The 22,304-nt window shown below is 47.9% G+C and overlaps 1 protein-coding gene across 4 annotated transcripts; it reads right to left on the bottom strand.

Moving 5' to 3' along the window:
- Nucleotides 1-2,300: 2,300 nt before the first annotated feature.
- TGIF2 (TGFB induced factor homeobox 2) lies at nucleotides 2,301-20,808 on the bottom strand. Of its 4 annotated transcripts, none has more exons than XM_037811019.1 (3): nucleotides 20,747-20,808; nucleotides 16,833-17,064; nucleotides 2,301-5,060 (listed from the first exon to the last, which is right to left on the bottom strand). In XM_037811019.1, the coding sequence occupies exons 2-3, from the start codon at nucleotides 17,022-17,024 to the stop codon at nucleotides 4,539-4,541; spliced, it is 714 nt and encodes a 237-aa protein (XP_037666947.1). In that variant the 5' UTR covers nucleotides 17,025-17,064; nucleotides 20,747-20,808; the 3' UTR covers nucleotides 2,301-4,538. The 4 variants fall into 4 exon arrangements, with proteins under 4 accessions (XP_037666947.1, XP_037666946.1, XP_037666948.1 ...); XM_037811018.1 differs by lacking the exon at nucleotides 20,747-20,808 and adding an exon at nucleotides 20,525-20,699; XM_037811020.1 differs by lacking the exon at nucleotides 20,747-20,808 and adding an exon at nucleotides 19,654-19,786.
- Between the last annotated feature and the right edge of the window lie 1,496 nt (nucleotides 20,809-22,304).

Genomic DNA, 22,304 nt, shown 5'->3' with positions numbered 1-22,304 from the left:
CAGATTCATGGACTAACAGAATCTGATTTTCTGAGGGTGGGGTCTGGAAATTTGCATTTTAGTAAACTTTCCTGATGATCTTGATGCATATTAAGGTTTGAGAATCACTTCTCTGGGTAATTAGTTCCACTTCTGCTACTTAAAAGCTGTGGTGTGGAGTATTTAACGGTTCTGTTTTTCTCTCAGGCCAGTATTGTTGAATGTCAGGTGAGAGTCTAGATAATAACAGTATCATATACATTATTCTATTTCGGTCTCCTAAGAGGTAATTATTATTGTTCCCATTTTATTGATGAGGAAACTGGAGTTTCGAGTGGTAAGTTTATTTGCCTTTGGCCACAGCAGGCAAATAAGTCACAGAACCAGAATCTGAACCCAGGCTTAGAACATAGAGAACTGCTTTGGAAATCAGTTAACATTGAGAGCAATGATGGCCATCATTTCCACATCCCTCCAGAGTGTCCAACCTTATTCTCTGCTGCTCCAGTGCCTACCACAGCAAGGATCTAACCATACCAAGGTAGCCTTGGCCCCTGCCCTCAGGAGCTTACACATAGCAGCTTTGAAATTTGAGTGTGCATTTTAAAAATACATAGCCTTGGGTCCCACCTGAGATTCTTATTTGCAGAGCTGAGATGGAACCAGAAGTTTCCTGGTGGTTCTGAGGCTGGGGGTCCAAGGAGTAACTACCATACTTTCAAAAACAGTGAATCAAAGGAAGAAGCCTTCCCTGACCGCTAGTCCTAAAAGCAGATGCTACCCGACCCCTCCCAGTCACTAACACTTTTTTTGTTTTTTATTGTTGGACATCGGTCCGAGTTGACATTGATACCCAAGGACATGAAGCATCATCGTGGACTCTCCTTCCTCCCCCTAGAATAGAGGCATAGTTAGGTAATACATAGTCAGCCCCAAGAGGCAGTAGGTGCTCAAAACCAGCGGCAAAAATGCATTTAAAAGCTGTTTCCTACATGAGCCTGTTACAGGCAAGGCAGATGTCCTTAGATCACAGTCCTGGCTTCAGAGAAGGCGCTCTAGCCTTGTTATCTCACACTGTCAACTTTCATTAGATTATGTAGAGTGCTTGCTTACTCCAGGGCTCATCAGTTTGAATCTTGACACAGAAGACGTTTTTTTTTTTATTTCAATTCCTTGAAAAACATTTGTAAGCCATCTTTCCTTAGGTAGTTGAACTACCCAAATCACTTCCTTTTTTACTACCTACTTATATTGAACTAATTTTGAAGAGCCCTCCAAACATATGCCTGTCCTGCCAAGTCCAGGGGCCAAGTGTCCCGTTTGAGGAATACTGACAGAGAGAGGAGTGGGAAAATCAAGACTTTAGATGAATGGCTAAGGGAGTTGGGGTTCTTTAAACTAGGGAACGTGAATGGGGAGGCTCCCTACAAATTCCTAAAGGAGAGTGACCTGTAGGAGAGACTAGACATATTGCATCCAGTTGTGTTGGGGGAAATCATGACGCCAATTTGACTCATTAGAAGAAACTTCTAGTGCTTAGCCCATACCAGTTAGCTGTATGCCAGTAGGTGGTGAGGTGTCAGGGTGACCTTGAATTTAAATCCTGGCGCCACACATACACTGGCTGTATGAGTTCAGGCAAGTAACTTAAATCCCCAGTGTTTATCTATAAAATGAGAAGGGCATCTCACTTCATTTTTGTTTGTCTGCTCAAAAAGATAATGAACACTGCACAGGCCCAGGCCCAGAGCAAGACTCAATAGAGTGTTCATTGTTTACTACTGTTGCAGACGTTGATTTTGCATTGCTCAGGCTGCAACTAGAGTGTACAGTCATTTCGATACAAGAGAAATGCAGTCACAACTAACTTAAGCAAGAAGGGGAATTTACTAGCTTACATAATAGGGAAGTCCAGCAATCAGTACTGGTTTCAGACATGACTAGAGCATCCATTTCATCTCTGCTTCTGTGTTGGCCACACATTGCAGTCATGCTCTCTTTCCTCATTGAGAGAGGGAGAGAGGACAAAGTGGCCAGCTCCCTAAGTTCACATCCTCACCACTTGGACCCAAAGCTTGATTGCTGATCCCTGGGAAGACTGACTGCCCAGCTTGGGATGCATACCCCTACAGATGCTGATGAACAGGGTGTGGGATGGGGCTGGGGCAGTGATTTCCCAACGGAAATAGGGGTACAGGGTGCACAGAACTCACAGATGACTACTAGAAGTGGAAGAAGCAAGGCAGAGTATGAACTCAGTGATTGCCCTTTCCCTAGGCCTGGGCCCAGAGTCAATGGATCATTCAAGCATTTTGTTTGTGTTTAACAACAACAAAAAAAACTTTATTTGACAAAAGACAAAAATAAAAGTTATTTACAGTAGTTTTTTGCTCAAATAATTCAACTAGACAACTATGCCTCTTTTCCAGGTTTATCTCACAACCAAACCCAAACAGAGGCTGCCCTACCCCAGCTACCCCATTTCTCACAGAGGCAGAATGCCAACCAGAATTCAGCAGCATGGCCCCTCCACCCACCACCTCTACTGCTCAGTGCATTGTGAGAAGGGGAAATACTACCCCAACCCCATACACTGAGTCCCCTACTATCAGCATCCTGCAACAAGCACACCAGGCCTGGGCTCACATACATGGGCGGGGTGGAAGAGGCTGGGCAAATGGCAACTTCAGCTAAACCTGAAGCTGCCATGTTTATTTTCCCCAGCTAGGCCTCAGGAGGGTGAGGATCCCTGATCCCCCTGGGGCACACAAGGAGAGGGCACAGGAGGAAAAGGCTGAGGGAGGCAAAAGAACGCATAGGAAACTTGCCCACCCTCAAAGAGAAAAACTCCCTCTTTTAATAAGTGATCCCCTACAACAACGGATAGGCCAGGCCACTCAGGAGAAGGGGGAGGAGCCTCCCTGAGGGTTCCGGGGATCTTCCCAGAAAGGACAGGAGACATGTTGCTGCCTTCCTCCTGGCCAGGCCCACCCACATCAGTCAACACCCAGGAAACCCAGGAACTCACCCTCCCACACATACATTGTGCCTGACACCTGGCAATTTCAAGAAACTACAGGCCGGGGCCCTGACCTGTCTCTTGGCCCAAGTAACAATGTTATTCAGAACAAAATTATTTAGGCTACTAATAACCTAGGGTTAGTGTTTCTTAGGATATATATGGAGGGGGTATAGTGCTGTTCAACTTTCTCAGCAATGAAACAGCAGGAAAAAAAAATGCAGGGAAGTTTGGGGAGGGAGAATAGTAAGACCAACTGTGATTTGTTTCACTGATGTTCAGAGCAAGTGCAACTCCAGTTTAAAGAAAGGTGCAACACAAAGACACAGCAAACAGGCTTCATAACCAATTTCCAATTCCAGCCTCCTCTGGTGGCAGTTCCCTAGGGACCTGGGGTGCTATTATCTGCTCCCTCCAGGAATGGTTTCCTGCCACCATTGTTGGAAAAGCTGCCTGTTCAGATAGGAGGGCTGCCTGACCACTAGATGGCTCACTTCTCTCCAAGGAGGAGCTGCTTTTGACATTCCGGCCCTAGTATCCTAAAGGAATTCCAAACTCAGGCTGCAGGGCAAAGCATTCAGGAATAATGGAGGCAAAACTTTATAGAGAAGAAAACCCACTGCCTCAGTCTAGTTTATATCACATACACCCCCCAAAAAATAGAATAAAAAACAACAAAAAAAACTTCTCTGGATTTATCATGCTTCTCTGCTCTGTGCCTAGTTTTGGTCAGATTCTCTATTGAACCCTTCCTCTTGGCTGTGGCTTTGTCCCTTTCTGCGCCTGATGCAGAAAAGGAAGAACCCATAAGTTGTTTTTTTCTTTTGTTTTTTTTTGGTAAACCAAACAACCAACAAAACAACTGTTTGGAATTTTCGCACTACTACAGAGATATAGCTGGTCCCCCCAAAAAAGTACTCACTTCCTTGTAAAAACAGTCACCAGTTGCAGTGGTGGATCTTTCCCAGTTCATCAGATTCCATCATGCAAGGCACTCGCTCATTCCCCATACCAGGGATAACTACTCCCATTAATGCAAACCACAGCAAAAAGGGAAAAACAATAGTTTAGCGAAAACTAAACATTCAACTGGAGTCGGTTCCGTTACATGTGCTGAGTTTCTCTTTTGTTCACACTTAGGGTCTTGGAATGTCCACACCTGGCTTAACAGAGGCCCAGCTCAAGGGCAACTTGGGACCAGCATAGATCTGAACTTGGCAGGTTCCCTGAGGCCAGCCCAGGAAACCCGATGGGAACAGAGGTGTCCCGGGGATTCCTGGAGAAGCAGCAGCACCATGTCTATCTCCCATCTCTTGATTCCAATACTGTGAGGAGGCCTGGAAAAATGACAGAGTCAGCTCAGGAAGGTCCCCATCACAGTGCAATGACACCAGTTGGTGTTTCCTGCTGAAGACTTCCGGACAGAAGAGACAATCCTGATGTTTGGCAGGGATCCACAGAAAACCCTCTGTATGAAAGGGAACCAAAATGGAAACCCAGGACAGCTGGCTCAAGCCTTGAGCACCCTGCTAGCAGATGCCTACTTGGGGTTTTCAGAGACTAAGGGGATGGGAGTGTGCAGTAAGGGAGGTGATGGGTCCTGCTGCTTCTGAAGCTCCATCTCAGCAGCCCTCTGTAGCGCCACCTCCACCAACAGCTGGAAGCTGCTGAAGTCCTCCTTGTCCTGCTCTGGAGGCGTGGGCGGTGGTGTGTTGAAGAGTCCACCTGTGGGGCTGCCGGCCTCAGCCCTTGTCAGCAGGGTGAGTGTGCTACCAGGAGTCAACACGGTCTTGGGTGGCTCTAGCTCCCCCTGTGGGAAGGGGGCGGCTGGCTTCTCCCCCTGGCCTGGGTGGAGCGGCACAGAGCACACAGACAAGGAGAGCACATTGGTAGGGGTAGGTACGGATACAGCCAGCACTGAGGAGCTGTTGCCCCGGGGGAGGGTCACATCTGAGGCTTTGCTCCCACGGCGGGAAATGGTGAACTGGTTAGGGTCTTTGCCATCCTTCCGAAGCATGTCTGGGAGAAGCCGCCGCCGGGCATTGATGAACCAGTTACATATCTGGAAAGAAAAGGAAACTAAGATCAGTTCACAAAATCAAAAACAGCTATGAAGCACCTACTATGTTGCAGGCTCCAGGGACACGGCAAAAAACAACAAAGACAGGATCCCAGACCTCATAGAGGTTCACAGTGGACAGAGTTAAATAAGAAATGTAAAACTGCAGCTGTGATTTAGCCTGTGAAGAGAAGGTACATGGTACTATTAGAGATAAGACAGGACCCAATTGAGTCTTTGTGGACTCAGAGAAGCACTCTCTTTGAGGAACTGGCTCTTCAGATGTGAAGGATTAGTTGTTGTTTAGGTAGGGGACGGATAAGAGCATTCCATTTAGAAGAATCATCTTGTACAAAGACCCAGTGGCAGATGGCAGTGGAGTGCTTATGAGGAACTCAGAGAAAGGCCAGTGTAGCTGGAGCTTAGGGTGTTAACCAGAGGTTACCTTTTAGGCTGAAGATTTGATTCTTTATTCTAAGGGCAATGGGGAGCTGTAGACAGGTTTTAAGCAAAGGAGTGCTTTGCTATATGGAGAACAGTAAATTAGGGAAAAGGATTAGTAGTTGAGATTATGTTAGAAGATGTTGAGAAGAGGACAAATGTATGGTGTACTTGGGAAGTTAGAAACTGTAGGACCTGGTACATGGTTGGATGTGGGAGAATGGAGGAGGAAAGAGAGGGTGGTGTCAAGGGTGATTCATTCTTAAGTTTCTAGAGCAGAGTCTCAATGCAAGCTAGAGAAAAAGCCACAAAGGGACCAAAAGATTGTCACGTAGAAGAAAAATTATTCTTGTTTCCAAGCAAAACCAGTGGTCCCAGTTGAATGTGCATTCAACATCAAGTTTTCCCACTGCTGCTGAGAAAACTACAATAACCTTGACCCTATTCCTGTCTAGCCAATAGTTCTCAGATCTTTTTGGATTTATGGACAAGGCATGAAATTTCTCACCATTAAGTAGTATGCTGCAAAGCCTAAGGCACATCTGTTTGTTGCACGAAAGTCAGAGACAGAACCCTACTCGTATCTTACCATCTGGCTTGGGGGATACATCCAGCACCCCACCCATATCTGTCTGGACTCTCTTTTTAACAGCCTGAGCTTCAAGGCTCTCCAATGTACTCGTCAGTTCTTTCTAAAATGCAAATGACTGTCACTCCTATTCTAGAAACCTGCCATTTATCTCCTCCAGCCAGTAGGATCAAGTCCAGGCTCTGTGAGCCTAGGTGTTAAAACCCTCCCCTCTCACAGCCTATCTTTCCAGCTACCCGGACACACTCCCTTCCCACACTGTATCCTTCTGCATGTGAAACTGCTCATCAACCTTTATTCAAGCCATGTTTTTTCAGTTTCATGACTCTGCACATCACATTCCTTTTTGTTGGAATGTTCTCTTCTTCACTGGAGAATACCTACTCTGTCTTGGCTGATCCTGGATACTGGAGATAGGCCCAGAGCAGAGTAATTGGATTCAAAAGGCAAAGGCATCTCTATTCAGACAGTGTCAATACAGTGCATATCTGAAAGCAGCAAACACCTGATTATGACATTCTCAACTGTCCGAAAGACCAACCACTCGTACCCTTTTTCCTTGCATTTACTCCTATCGGCCTAGAGAGGTAACAAGAACAATTCTACAGTAGTTCACCTGGGCGTTATTTAAAATGGTTATGGATTACATTAGAAATCAGTTTCCTAGTTGCATGGTTGATACAAGCTCATGAATACGAAACCTATTTTAAAACATCAATCCTTTCCTTAAATAGGCAAATACAATCCCTATCATCTTTTCCAAGCCATCTTCTGTCTTGCCTTCCATTGGAGGAGCCATCATAGGGAAACAGCTGCCAACTCAGAAACAGAAAAAACATAAACTAGTGGGTGTGTGTATGGGGGTGGGCACAGGTGTGGCATGGTAGGTATCCATACATCTAGGCATCTTTTTGAGAGCTTCTGTTGCTGTTTACCAGTAGCTACCATTTACTGAGCACTGAACATGTACAAAATTTTCTTCTAATAGTCACATCAGCCATATAAAATGAATTTGATCAATTCCTTTTCTACTTTTGAACATACTTAAAGCTTAGCCTGGTAGAGTCAGCAAGGATTCTAGCTGGGGATCCCCAAGCCTGAGCCTCTGGAGTTAGAAGAGCAGGAGTCCCTCCTCTCTGGGGCTTCAGACCCCACAGCTTATTTTATTCATTACAGCAGTCAAATTAGCACTTCTCACCTTCTTGCTGCTTCCCCTTTCAAGGCTTTCTGTTCATTCAAATATTGAGTGCCTACTGTGTGCTAGAACCAGTTCCTGGTACTAGGGAAACCTCTGTGCATTAAAAAGATGTGAATTCTACCTTTGTGGAGCTTATAGTCCATCTAGTTGTAGAAAATGGCAATAATCAAATAGGTGAATAACCCCCAATAAAGGCTAGGAAGGAAAACAGGCAGGAATAGAAGGCTAGCAAATAAGGATGAAAGAATTCTCTAGACAGGGGTTCTGGGAAGGCTGAGATTTAAATAAGAAGGAGCCAATCACACAGAAAACTTAAGGAAGAATGTTCTAGACAGAGGAAACAGCAAGTATCAAGGTCCTGAGGCAGGAGCAAGTTTGGTTTGAAAAATTGACAGGGGACAGGGGGCGGGGGGGGGGGCAGGAAGGGTAGTCAATGAGCTCAGAAATGGGCAGGGCTCATCTTGCTAGGCTCAAACACCACGGCAAACCGCAAAGGGGCCTAAACAGTGGACTGACCTGAATTTCACACTCTAGGTCCTCATCTGGACCCTGACTCTTCTCTCCTCTCAGCTATTCATCAACAGATACTTAGGGAACATGTGCTATAGTACCAGCTGCTGTAAGGGAAAGGGAAAGACAGAAAACTTTGCCCTGCTCCACAATGAGATCTGGGAACTGTGTGGGCTACAATGCCTAGTGGTCCTCTAAAATTTGTTGAATGGTTCAAAGACTCAGCTCTCTTCTGGACTTCTCTACCAATTTCTGCCCCTATCACCAGGTTTCCTTCTTGGCCCCTATCTGAGCAAGCCCGTGGGTACTCCCTTCCCATGGGCTCTCCCTATCTGCCTCTACCCAGCCAAAGAGACAGTCACCCATGACAGCTGGTGTCTAGAACTGGCATGGCTCCTTGCCCAGCTGGCTGCAGCTGTGCCCACTCCACAGGTGACCAAGGAATAGCACCAGGTCAGGGGCAGGGCAGGGCCAGAGCTTTCTTGTGGCCTTTCCCTCTCTTTCTAGAAAGAACCTGTCCCTGGGGTCCCCATTCACCTCCCCCTTCCCCTTTATCTCTATGGTCCTCCCAGTGCAAATGAACATTACACACAGTGGACATTGGTAGATACTTGCTGAGGTGAATCCTGGCAAAAGTTGGGGGAAGAGTCCCAAGAAGTGGTAGTGCCGAAGAGCTGGAATTAAGGAAGGGAAATAACTTTTTTTTTAATAAAATGGGTTAAAACAACACAAATTTATTATCTTACAGTTCTGGTGGTCAGAAATCTGAAATCAGGTTCACAGGGCTAAAGTCAAGGTGTTGGCAGGTCCGGTTCCTTCTGGAGGCTCTGAGGGGAGAATCCATTTCCATGCCTTATTCAGCTTCTAGTGGCCACCTGTATTCCTTGGCTTGTGGTTCCTTCTCCATATTCAAAGACCATCATTTCAATCTCTTCTTCCATCATTACACTGCCTTCTCCTCTATGACTCCTCCTGTGTCCTTATAAAGGGTCCTTATGATTACACGAGGTCTACCTGGCTATCCAGGGTAATCTTCCCATCTCAAGATCCTTAGTTTGATCACATACGCAAAATCCCTTTTACCATACAAAGTAACTTTCCCAGGTTTCAGGGATTAGGGCACGGTCACCTCTAGGGGTGCCAGTACCCAGCCTACCACAGTCTGCCCTCTAGCCCCCAAAGCTTTACATCCATCCCACAATCAAAATACATTTGTTTCATTCCAACATCCCCAGAAGTCTCAATCCATCACAGCATCAACTCAAAGTAAAACATCTCATCTAAATATCATCAGCTCTGAAGTCCCAACCTCATCATCTAATTATGTAAAAAAGATGTGATACTCTGGGAATAATCCATCCAGGGGCAAAATTCTTCTCATCTGTACACCTGTAAAACTAAAGAACAAGTTATGTGTTTCCAAAACACAGTAGTGGGACATGCACAGAATATAATAGTGATAGACATTCCCATTCCGAAGGGGAGAAAATGGAAGGAAGAAAAGAGTCACTGGTTCTAGGCAATTTCAAAACCCAACCAGGCGACCTCCAATAGGTTTCAGTACCTGGGCATAATCCTCTGTGGCTTGTGGATCTACCCTCTGGGCCTTCAACTGTGCCCCCAACACACCTCATTCCTAATTTACAGGGGTGGGAGATAGGGAGGGAGTATTTGGTGGGGTGTGACTTGAAGATGGAGGAAAAATGCTTATTTTACCTTAAATGAAATGCTGAAAATTTGTGTATGTGTGTGTGTGTGGTAACATATATATAACATAAAATTTGCCATGTTAACCATTTGTAAGTGTACAAGTCAGTGGCATTAAGTACATTCACAATGTTGGGCCTACCATTAGCACCAGTGATTACAAAAACGTTTTCATCACCCAAAACACAAACTCTGTACCCATTAAGCAATAACTCCCCATTCCCTTTCCCCCCGTGTCCCAGCAACCTCCAGTCTACTTTCTGTCTCTATGAATTTGCTCATTCTAGATAACTCATACAAGTGGATTCGAACAATATTTGTCTTTTTGTGTCTGGCTTCTTTCACATAGCATGTCTTCAGGGTTCATCCATGTTGTAACATGTATCAGAACTTCATTTATTTTTATGGCTGAATAATATTCCATTGTATGGATATACTGCATTTTGTTTGTTATCCATTCATCTTTTGATGGACACTGGGTTGTCTTCACCTTTGGCTGCTGTGAATAAGCTTACTATGAACATTGCTGTACAAGTATCTGAGTCCCTGCTTTCAGTTCTTTGGGGCATATACCTAAGGAATGGAAGTGCTGGGTCATATAGTAGTTCTGTGTTTAGTTTTTTGAGGAACTACCAAACTGTTTTCCATTGCAATTGTACCATTTTACATTCCCACCAGCAATGCAGGAGGGTTCCTATTTCTCAGTATACTTGTCTACACTTATTTTCCAAACTAGCAGGTGTGAAGTGGTATCTCATTGTGGTTTTCATTTGTGTTTCCCTAATGACTTGTGATGTTGAGCATCTTTTTCTGTGCATACTGGCCCTTTGTGTATCTTTGGAGAAATGGCTATTCGAGTCCTTTGCCCATTTTTAAATTGGGTTGTCTTTTTTTTGGTTGACTTGTAGAAATTCTTTATATATTCTGGATATTAAAACCTTATCAGATATATTCTTTCCAAATATTTTCTCCCATTCTGTAGGTTGTCCTGTCTCTTTCTTGATAATTTCCTTTGATGCAGAGAAGTTTTTTATTCTGATGAAGTCCATTTTATATATTTTTTCTTTTGTTGCTCAAGCTTTTGGTGTCATATCTAAGAATCTATTGCCAAATACAAGGCCCTGAAGATTTTCCTGTTTTTTTTATTTTTCTGAGTTTTATAGGTTTAGCTCTTATATTTAGGTCACTGAGTTAATTTTTGTAATATGGTATGGGGCATGGGTCCACTTTCATTCTTTTGCATGTAGGTATCTAGTTTTCCCAGCACCATTTGTTGGAGAGACTATTTTTTCCTCAGTGAGTGGACTTGGCACCCTGATTGAAAATCAGCTGGCTGTAGATATATGGCTTTATCGCTGGACTCTCATTTCTTTTCCACTTGTCTATATGTCTCTCCTTACACTAGGAGCACATTGTTTTAATTAATGCAGCTTTATAATAAGTTTGAAATAGGGAAGCATGAGTCCTCCAACTGTGTTCTTCTTTTTCTTGTTTTGACTATTTGGGGAAATTTTATTAAGCCTCTTTATTACCAGGTATCATGCCAGCCATCTCACTTGGGTTTCATTTAATCTGTACACAAACCTGGAAAGTAATGAGCAGTGTCCCCAAAGTACTAAAGAGGAAATTTGTGCTCAAAGAGATAAATCAACTTGCCCAAAATCACATAGCCACTAAGTGGCAGAGCTGGGATTCAAATGCAGGCCTCCTGGCTTTAGGGCCCACTGCTATTCTTGGTTTGCCTTGCTGTCTCTTACCAAACAGAGGAACAGAGGGGACAGCTGAATAATCATTATTACAATCCTAATAGCAAACACCTGTTGAGCACAAACTATATCAGGTGCTGGTCTAAACACTTCACATCTAATTACTCTACAGTCTATGAGACAGGTTCTATGATGATCTCTATTTTATTTGTACAGATGAACAGATCAGAAGTTCAGTAACTTGTTCAAGGTCACAAAGACAATGAGTGGAAAGGCTGGGATGTGTTCCAGGCTGCAGGTGAGAGAAAAGGCTGAAGAGCGTCAACCCGAGGGCTTTTCTCTCTGCTCAGGTGTGGCAACATCTATCCCTCCATCCCACAGCTGCCTCCTCAGCTACCTGCACTACAGGAGCACTGTATCTCATCATCTGTATGCAGGTGAGATGTTGGGTCACAGTGACCTGGGTCAAGTGAAGGAGGGGAGAGTGTTGTTGAGAAAGCAGTCTCAGGTAGGGGAGCTTTGCAGTATACTAGCAGCTGTGTGGGCACCTAGCCCCTGGTTGCACCTCCCATTTTGGCTTCTGATTATGAGAATGGAAGAAATACAACCTCCCCCTACTCCTGTCCACAGAAAACTTGGCAGCCTACTGTCTCTGTCTGTTTTGTCTTCTCACTTGCTAGAAATGCACAGCTGAGGGGGGGGTCAGGCCAGGGTGGGAGGCCTGAGTGCCTGCCAGCACAACTGTGATAACCGGCTGTCGGGACTTTCTGTAGACCCAACCCCAAGCCTAAGTCGGAAAACGAGCATGTGACTTGTCCCCACTCAAGGTCTCTGGAGAGATGGGAGGGAGAAGGCCAAGGTGAACTGTGTGATTGATGAACAAGCTGGATGCTGGGCCTTGGGCGGGTCTACGATGCCTGAAAGCCTGTCTCTAAAACAAAACAGAGTTCTGTCTGAAAGCCTGCTGCCCTGTTGGTATTCTTTTTTTAAACAGTGGCTGAGATGAAGGACAAGGGAGGAATCACTGTAGCAAACGAGGGTAGGAGATAACACAGGAAGCTGATGAAGGCCGCGAAGCTCAGAGCGGGGAGTTTGATGAAGGCAGACACAGGAAGCTAAAGAGGGGAGAGAAGGGAAGGCATGGAGAAGCCTTTCCCAAACATTCCCATACCACCTTCTGAGTTGTGTGACTACCAGCATCCGGATGTTCTTAAAGGCAGGCAGTAGGCTGCTTTAGAATCACCTTTGAAGTGACTTTTAAAAAACTTCAAGTAGAATATTTCTCATAAGCTTTATAGATCCAGTAGGGTGGAGGGTGGGGTAGAGTCAGGAATGTATGTTTTTAAACAGGCTCCTCAGAGTTCTCACATCCAAGTTCGGGAACCCACAGTCTAGCCCACTGGTTCAACTAGTCTTTGGGAGCCAAGCCCTTTCTTTAAGCAAAAAGCTTACACAGAAGGTCAAAATAGATAGATAGATAATCGATCTATATCTATCGATAATTGATCGATAGATAGATAGATAGATATGTATAAAGATGAAAGCCTTGAGGTAGGGAGGGTGGAGGGTGGAGGTTCCCTGTGGGAAAAATCAGAAGGCTTTAGAGCCAGCGTGAGGAGAGTGGCTCCAGAGGCTGAAGGCAGTCACTGGCTGCCCTGGGTGCCAGGCGAAGGCATCCTGCATGGAAGGCCACCACGGCTTCCCTGTGCTCCAGGCTCCTTCCTGCCTGTGCCCCCTCCTTCCACTGCAGTCCCCGCATTCCGTTGCCCCTCAGCTCCCCATTCCTTCACATCTGCCAGGACTCCCTTCAAATCAGGGGGCCTTTCCTAATCCCATACCAGGGCAGCCTGGCTGCTTTCTCACATCTCATAGGTGGTAAGAAACATCCTCCTCATTGGTAGTTAAATTTTTGGTCCTTTCAATAGTCTTCTCCTCCCAGGAGGCTACCTGTGGGCAGAGACAGTGCCTGTTCTCTCTTCCGTTGTGCTCCAAGCTCCCGACACTGGGCCTGGCACATAGGCCACTCCCAATCAAGATTACAGAACCAAGGATTGGGGACTGAAAGCCCACCTGCCAAGCTTACCTTCCTTCCCCACAGGGCAGTTTGAAAACTGCACAGCCAGTGCAACCAATAAACTGGGCTTTGAGGGTGTTACAGAGAACGTGAAAAGCCTTTTTTTTTTTTTTTGGGCTTGGGCTTACCCTACGAACTGCCCAGCTTTGGGCAAGTACCAGCAAACCAGTTAGTTAAATGACTCATTGACTTGCTAACACAGTGCTCTCCTGGGCAGTTTAAAGGAGACAATCAAAAGAGCTGCCCCCAGGGAGAGAGAAGACAGGCTTGGCAAATGTTGATGTTTGACGAAGCCAGCTGATTGGTACCCAAAGGTTTTTTATAATATTCTCTTACTTTTGTACGTATTTAATAAAAGATGTTTAAGTTTTAAAAATTCCACACAAGATACACGCAGGGACTTAGTCAACTTTTTTTGATTGATGAGCCACTAGATTTCCTTACTTCTCAGGTCCTGCCTGTTGACATTTCCAAAACTTTATCTTCATTTTCTGTCATTTTAACAATTATTTACAGAGCACCAACCAGATGCCAGGCCCTGGGCTGAACACTAGGGATACAGCGATGAACAGGACAAGGTCCCTGCTCTTTGTGTCTCTAGAGTTAATGTGGTCAAATGAGCGAGTACAGTCCGGCTGTGGGAGACCGCAGCTCTTCTAGGGGTTGAGGCTTACGAGGTCACAGATCCTGGGCCATGGCCAGTGTGCCTGGAGCGTGGGGGCCAGGGATGAGGTTGTGTTGTCATGAGGACAGTGGAAGCCAGTGAAGGGTTAAAGTAGGAGAGTGACAAGTGACCACACAATGGTGGCAGCCAGGGTGACAAAGAAGCCATATTACAGAGATATTTAAGGAATAAAATATATGGGAATTGGTGATTGACTGACCCAGGTGAGAAGGAGCTATCAAGGGGAACCCCTGCGAAGGGGAAGGTGGAGAAGTTATCACTTCTCAGTCAGGGTCCCTGAGGTGCCCGAGACCTCCCAGCAGAGATGCTGCCTAAGCTGGGGCCCATTTGGGATTTATCCTGCAGTTTCCATTGAAGGTTCCCTCTGCTTCTCATCTCTCAGCATGACTCTAGAGCATGGTGGCCACTGCAAGAAGTGCTCCTACCAGGGCATGCTGGACCCCAGCCTGCCTTTCCCCAGAAGCCTCCAATGGCCCTAGACCTGCATATCTCCCAGTGAGATTTGTAGATGTGTCTTCCTAAGGGGTCCACAAAGTTTTTTACAAAAATGTTTTGCTTTTGTGTTTTCATTTTGATGTAAGTCAGAGTATTGTGGCTTATGGTGATGTAGACTTATTCAACCCCAGAATCAGTGCCTCTCAAACACTACACACCACACCTCAGTCAGCAAGATACATTTGCCATTTTAGAGTAATGCAGTTAGATGGAATTTCCATGGTTTACATTTATTTACTTTGCAAAACTGTTTGGTTTTATAGTTCTGTATGACAGCAAAAGCAAAAAGCACTTTTTAGAATCCAGTTTTATGTTCATACATGCTTAAGTAGTGATGTGATAATAAAAATGATTCAAATTAACCCATTTGGGGAGGGGGGGGAAGGGTCCATGAAAAGTCTTTTCTTTAAAAGGAGTTAGTACACTACACTCTCACATTTGAGAAATGATGTCCCTGACAAAATGCCATTCCAATACAGTGTAATAAGTAACTGGTTTGACAGGACAGGTATGAAGCTCACTGGAAATACACAGCAAGAGGCCCAAAACCCAGGTTGGGGTCAGAGAATGCTTTCATGAGAAAGGGATGTTGAAACCAAGCGAGCCAGGTAAGGAAAGGTCTGGGCTGTGGCTGGTTGTTTAGAGCCAAAGGAGGAGGTGTGAAGGCCCCAGGATCAAGGTCTAGGAGGAACTGATTGGTGAGGCTGGTCAGCTCCTCAAGAGTATAGACTCTATCCTGAGGACAGTGGGGTCCACAGTATGTGACATTATCAGATTTGTACTTTTGTAATCAAGACAGTGGATTGAAAGAACAAGGCTGGAGGCAAGGAGACCACTGAAGATTCCATCTAGGTAAACCTGGCTCTCGGCTCCAGGCCTTTTGCCTGTGCTGTTTTACATCTTGTAGGTTCAAGCTAACCTCCTCTGGGAGGCCTTTTGAGGTTGCTTAGCACTGAGCCAGGTGCAGTGGGAGTCCTCAGGCAGCACATCTGTGGAATGTCAGGCACTGCTAGACATCTTGGGTCAGTCTCAACCTTATGGCCTAGGAGGACAGATGAGGGATGAGAATATGAGAGCAGAAGCACCTCCTGTGTGCTAACACCTTACTATGGGTCTTAAATTCTTCTCAGTCCATCTTCACACCCTATGAGAGTGCTACAATCATCTCCTTTTTCAGATGAGGAAAGAGGCTCAAGGAAGAGGCAGTGACATGGCCAAGCTCCAGGCTTTCTCTTGAGGAAAAGATGGGATCTGAGACAGGGTCTGTGATCCTAGAGCCTTACTGACAAACTGATTAACCACTGCCCAGTGAGTTAAAGTCAAGTGACAGGAATTCCAAGGGCCACATACTCACCGTATCTGTGGGTGGCCTTGTGGAGGAGGGACAGGAACTGGGATTAGAGGATGTGGGAACTACAGAGTTAGAGTAAGGGAGAGAGTGACAACACTATAGATTGGCCTAATGGGCTATGAAAGGAAAGAGGTGGGAGAGAGGCAGGAGGGCTTGGAGGAGAAGCTTGGCTGGTGCATGAAGGGAGGGGTACAATGGAGGGCAATGGGGCAGTGGGCAGGCTTCTTGCTCTAGGTTGTGGGGACCTGCTCTGTGTCTCCCGGGTTGCTGAGAAGCAAGTAGAGGCAAGGCAGTGGTCCTGGGTGTCCCACCTCACCACTCAAAGACAGAACAGACATCACAGGGCAATACTAGGGATGATTCAAAGGAGACAACACTTTGCACCCTGACAATAAGAGGTTCACACAATCTTTTGAGTGTGCCCATGTGCATGGTTTCCAAAGCACTTTCACACCCAGTTCTCAATGTATTTCTTACAACAGTCTAGCCAGGCAGGGAGGATTCTAACCCCCCACTTTACAGATGGGAAATCCAACATGGCCGACAGTTCCTGTGTGGGCCAACTGGGGTTCGCACCCAGGGCCAATGATTTCTGCCTGTCCCTTGACTGTGATTCCAACTCATTTCTTAACCACATGGCAGATCACCAGTTGCCTGCTGCAATGAAATCCCCATTCAAACACGCTCTGGGCCTGGTGGCTGGACCCCAGACAGACGGTGCCTGCTCACCTCCCTTCCCATGGCTGCCACATGCATCCAATGTTAGTGACAACTCCTTGACATGAATGGCTCCCTGACTCTTCAGGACTTGTACTTGCCCTGAAATCTAGCTGCCATGATCTCATTTCATTTAGTCCTCCTTTGAGGAAAGGAAGGCAGGTGTTCTCATGAGACATGGGTTTGAGAAAGTAAGACCCAGAGGGGAGGGGACTGGTCCAAGGCCACACAGGAGTGACAGGGCTGGGACAGGATTAGTACCCAAGTCTCCTACCACCCCTTCACCCAGATCTCCTCCTTACCTGCAGCACTGACAGGTTGGTCTGTCCAGAAAGGCTCAGCTTCTCTTGCTCTGAGGGATAGGCGTTGTAACGGTGCAGGTACAGCCAGTCCCGGAGGATCTTCACTGATTCCTTGGGCAGGTTCCCTCTCCGCTTCCTCTTGCCCGCCAGAGAGAGGAGGCCTTCGTCCTCGCCTAGATCACTGTCCGACATGGTGGAGGTGTCTAGTGGCTAGGATGGGTCTCGGGCAAGCCTGGGGCAAATGACACAGGGGATGGGACATCAGGATCATGCACTGCCTGGCACCTTTTCCTAGTCTCACTCTTACTAGAGCCTGGGATACCAGAAATGAGAGGGTCATAATTCAAAGTCTCAGGCCACACCATGGCCAGGCAAACTGGAAGGGATGACCTCCAAACTCCTCCCTTTCATGACTACTGAAGTGAATTATAGCTCATTCATAAGCAGTACCAGGACCAGAAATAATTACAGCTACCAGTGTGGACTGCTTTCTTCCAGGCTCTGTAATGAGACATTTATTATCTCATTTAATCCTCACAAAGCCCTTGTGAGGGAGAAACAATTATCATCGTTTTACTGATGAGGAAGCTGGGGCCCAGAGATTAAGAAACTGCCTCCGATCCTATAGCTGTTAAATGTAGTTAACATATAACCCAACAATTCTACTTCTAGGTATCTACCTAAGAGAAATGAAAACATATGTCCACATACAGCCTTGTACACAAATATTTATAGCAGTATTCATAATAGCCAAGAGATAGAAACAACCCAAATGTCCATCAACTGATGAATGAATTAAAAAAAAAAAAAGTGGCATATCCATACAATGGGATATTATTCAGCCATATAAAAGAATGAAGTACTGATGATACATTCTACCATGTGGATGAACATTGAAAATAATATGTATACTAAGTGAAAGAAGCTAGTCACAAAAGACCACGTATTATAGTTTCCATTTATATGAAACGTCCAGAGTAGGCAAATCTATACAGACACAGTAGATTAGTGGTTGCCAGAGGCTGGGGGCTGTAGGAGGTGACAGATAAAATATATAGATTTCTTTTTGAGGTGATAAAAATTTTCTAAAATTGATGATTGCATGTTTGTGAATATGCTAAAAACCTTTGAAATATACATTGTAAATGGGTGAATTGTATGGTGTATGAATAATAGCTACAAAAAAAAAAAGAAAAAGGCTGTTTTTTTGTTTGCTTGTTTTTAAAGAGTCTATGCCAGGATACTGTAATAAAGTAGGATTTGGAGCCAGGCAGTTTCCTGAGTGTGGAAGCTCCACCATCTTGCCTCCCAGGTCTCCCAGGGCCAAGTGAGGAATCTGGAAACTCTATAAATTACCATGCCCTGCAGCAATCCATGCAACATTTACTGAGCACCTACTATATACCCTGCAGAGAGAGTGACAAGTCTTCCATATTGGTTGTTTCACATTCTCCTTGGTCATCTAGTCTCTAGCCTGGTCCCAGACACCACCCCTCAAAATCCTGATGAATGAGCAAGGCCTGGCTCTGGTCCCTGCCCAACAGTCCTGTTGGCTGTGTTACTCTGGGCAAGTCTCCTCCCCTCTCAGGGCTTGAGCCCCCTCTTCACCTGTCAAATGAAGGAAGGCATTTCCCTAGACAAACCAGCTCAGTTTCTCAGATCCTTGACAAAGTTCCTGTCCACACATGCAAAATAGATTTACATTTTAAAAGCCAAAGTTCCAGGCTAAACTGATGCCAGAATCTCAAGACTCCTCCCTCCACTGCCTTTTAACAGTTCTCCAGCCAGGCTGGGCTAACAGACTCTGGCATCTCCCAGGTTTTGTTTCCTCAACTTGGTCCTCAGCCCAGATCTCTGGACTGGCCAGGCCAAGCTTTCGAGGGAAGGGTCTGCCCCCCCAGCCAGGCCACTTGGAGGTGAGATGGGTGCTGGTTAGAGGTGCCACTCTTCCAAGAGACAGCCGGCTGCCAGGGCAGCTGGGATCTAGGCTCAGAGATGCAGCCCTGGCGGGCTGTGAGAAGTTTACTCAAGGTTATCTGTACAAATTCCACCCTGGCTGCCAGCCAAGTTCCAGTCTGCAGGATCCTGGAGGTTGGCTGTGGAGATGACCCCTCAGTCTACACAAACCTCTCTCTGTGGCTGTCCTGCAACCCAGCCCACCTACAATCCAGACAGGTTTTTCATACATATACTCAACACACAAACCCAGACACACCCCTTCACACCAGGCAACTCTAAAAACCAGTGTTCAGATAACTTGCACCAAAACACTGCTCAAGTCCTGCAACTCCCATGATTTTCACCAACATATACAGGACACACGGCTTGTAAAACCTACGCCTCTCATGAACAACTGCGACACAAGCCACAAGCACAATTCCTGGATATATGCCCACCCATGAGCTCTCGGACAGAGAAAACGCCAGCCGTCATCGCATTGGTGATCAGTTCTTACCTTGACTGGCCTGTGGCAGCACCCTTTCAACGCAACACTCGCTGCACACTCCCACATACGCCCACCACTCGGAACAGCAAGCAGCCCCCGCAACGAACTTTCTGACAACTCCCCCTGCTCGGCCCCGACACTCCCCCGGGCCATTCACTCAGGCTCACATTCCCAGCAGTTCACACAAAGCGCACAGCCTCCCCCGCGGCCCGGACCGAGTGGAGCACATGGCTCCCCGGGCGGCGGCAAGGAATCCTTTGCGTTCGGGACTACACACCCCCAAGTCCGCGACCGCGGGTCAGACTCCGCGCTCCAGCTCCCCAGTGGGCCCGCAGCCTCGGTGGGATGGGGGGGTCTGGAAGAAAGAAAACTCACGTGTCTATCCCGGGGTAGGAAAAAGTTTGGTCCCCACCCCCTTCCCCGATCGCTGGGCGCTCGCCGACTCTTCGGGGCGCGGGGCCGGCCGAGCGTGCGCGCTCGGCTTTGTGCTCCGAACTCGGCCCGGAGGGGGAGGGGAGGAGAGGGGGCTGGGCTCCCACCTCCGCACCGCCCCCCACCCCTAGCCCTGCGCCCAGACTCCATGTTGGCCGCCCCCTGCCTCAGGGGTTGCGTGCTTCCCTTGAGAGAGGCTGGGCTCACGCTCGGCCTGCCTAAGGGTTCCGGAGTGCACAAACTTTCTCCGGGTCGCCGGCCCCACGCGCCCCGCTTCTTTGGCCCGCCTAAGAGTGACAGATGCCTCGGAGGCAGACTTTCCTTTGTTCCAAAGGAAAGGGGAACTCTCGCGGGCTCCCCTGTCGCCCCGCCGCTTCGGGCCCTCCCCGCCGCCCCCACCCCCAGCTGTCACTCTCAGCTGCCCCCTCCACTATGCTGCCGGAGGTGGGGGGGCGCTGCTGGCGGTTAGCGACGTGCACTTTTGAAACCAACCAACCAGACCCCCCCCCCCCCCCCCCCCCACCGCGCGGGCTCACTCCAGCCCGGGGCACGGCGGCCCTCCCCAGGGTGGGATCCTGCGGAATTGGGCCCCTGAAGGGGCCACGAGCGAGCTTCCCCCAGGGGGGCGGTAGCCCCCTGCCGGCCCCCACCAGCACACGGCAGTCGGGACTCGCAAACACACTCGAGCTCACACACCCACAATCGCACGCGCTAAGACGACGCCCCCTCCCCCACCCGGCCGAGAAAGAAACTTTCCAAGTTGTCCGCGCGCCCCTCGCCCACATCTCCGCGCCCCCCTGCGCCCCGCACTGACTTTTCCGAGCGTCTTTCCGGCCCACGCGGCCTTGGGCTCTGTCCCGGGCGTCCGGGCGGGAGGCGGGGGGCGCCGGCGGAGCGTGCAGCGTACCTGCCCGGCCTGACACTCGGCCTGACAGCTCGGGGCTGGAAAGCACCTCACGGCCTGACGTCAGATCCCCTCTCCTCCCCTCCACGCTCTCTTCGCCCTCCCCCACCCGCCCTAAGGGAGAAAACAAACTTTGTGCGGAGCGCGGCGAGCTACGCCCACCCCCTGCGGGGTGGGCCGACGGCGCGGAGGGGCTTTGCCCCGCCCACCGCGCCCCGGAGGGGGCGGGGCCAGGAGGGCACCGTCTTCCTGCGCCCACCTCCCCCCGCAGGAATGCCACATGGCCTCCAGGGAGGAGTGGTGGGAACCCGGGCTCGGGACAGTCCGCTTGGGGGCAGGAAGTGGGCCCGTACCTACCTTAGGCGAGCATTTCCGCAGCGCCTACTGTGTGCTGCTCGCTAGGGGTGGGGGCAATTACCGGGCGGAGAAATAATGCGAATCCTGACTTTGTTAGTTTCCTCCTACCGCCAGGATCTCCTGCTGGCAGCATTATTGTTCCCACTGCAGCTGAGGTCCCTTTAGTCCGCTGATTTACACCCAGCTGGTGAAGGTCCAGGGTCAATGAGAGGTAGAGTCGGGAAGAAAGCAGCCTCGGACGTAACGCCAAAGCTCCTAAGACAGGGTCTAGCTCGTAGGGGACGGCCAAACTTAACAGTCAACGCCTAAGGAGGTACTTGTATGTATCATTCAGTTTTATCCTTGGGTTATGGGGTAGGTGCCCTTATGTGTAAATCGCTCTTACCCGTGGGCTGCAGAGAGGTGGCTTGATTTGCCTTTTGTCACAAAGCCTAGGAGGATGATTCCGCCCAGGTGGATCGGACAGCAGAGCCCAAGCCCTTAGCCCCATTGTGACTGGTCCCTGATCCCAGTGATCCTATATCCTGGCCAATTTAGCACGGCCTCCCTGCCCTCTGCTCCCTCTACCACATATTGTGAAGTACTTGTTTACTACCCACCCCTGCTCCCAAGCGCTAACTGCTAAGGGAGACTTGGGCTTCCCAGGGCCCAGCACAGAGTCGGCCTACCCAAACAGGCAAGGCCTTTTCTGGGCCTCAGTTTCCTCTTCTGGGCCCAGATATCTAGGGTCCTGGAGCTTGGAAATCAACAGCTTGTATTTGGTCTTAATACCATTTTAGCAGTGGAAAACTCTGGGAACAAAAGGGATTTTTCTCTCAATATGCCCTAAGCCAATCAGAATGCTGATTAAATGGCTATTTGGATACACCTGGGCTCCCCACTGAAGCCCGCAAACGCTAGAACCTAGTTTGCCACACTGTTTTCCTCACAGCGGCACCCAAAGTGTCAGTGACACAGTTGCATGCCCTCCATTTCACGGATGGGATGGGGAAAACTGAGGCCCTAGTGGAGACCCCAAACAATTTCTTGCCGGAATGGTACACTGTCCACAGCCCTCTGAGGAAAAAAACCATGCTCGGGAGTCTTAGGTAAGAAGGATAAAACAAACTGGCCGCTGGCCACTAGGGCTACAGGGCATATACGGGGCAGGGACCATCAGGAGGGGAGGTCTAGAGGGGAAACGGGAAACGAGGTACATCAGGCAAGCCCGAAGCCATTTCTATCCCTGGCCACTGAGCTTGAACATTGTAAACAAATTCCCCAGGTAAAGCCTAAATACCATTAGAGTTTGAGAATAACAATTACCTTAAAAAGTCTTCCAACTAATAAAAGT

Source organism: Choloepus didactylus, chromosome 19 (genome assembly GCF_015220235.1).
Source record: "Choloepus didactylus isolate mChoDid1 chromosome 19, mChoDid1.pri, whole genome shotgun sequence".
NCBI lineage: Eukaryota > Metazoa > Chordata > Mammalia > Pilosa > Megalonychidae > Choloepus > Choloepus didactylus.
This window is presented reverse-complemented; position numbering and strand designations above follow the sequence as displayed.

What these genes read in the sequence shown, in the direction of transcription:
- TGIF2 (XM_037811019.1), bottom strand. Translation starts at nt 17,024, where the DNA reads ATGTCGGACAGTGATCTAGGCGAGGACGAAGGCCTCCTCTCTCTGGCG. An exon ending in CCAACCTGTCAGTGCTGCAG is followed by an intron (nt 5,061 to 16,832) that starts GTAAGGAGGAGA and finishes TTTTCTTTCCAG; the next exon opens with ATATGTAACTGGTTCATCAA.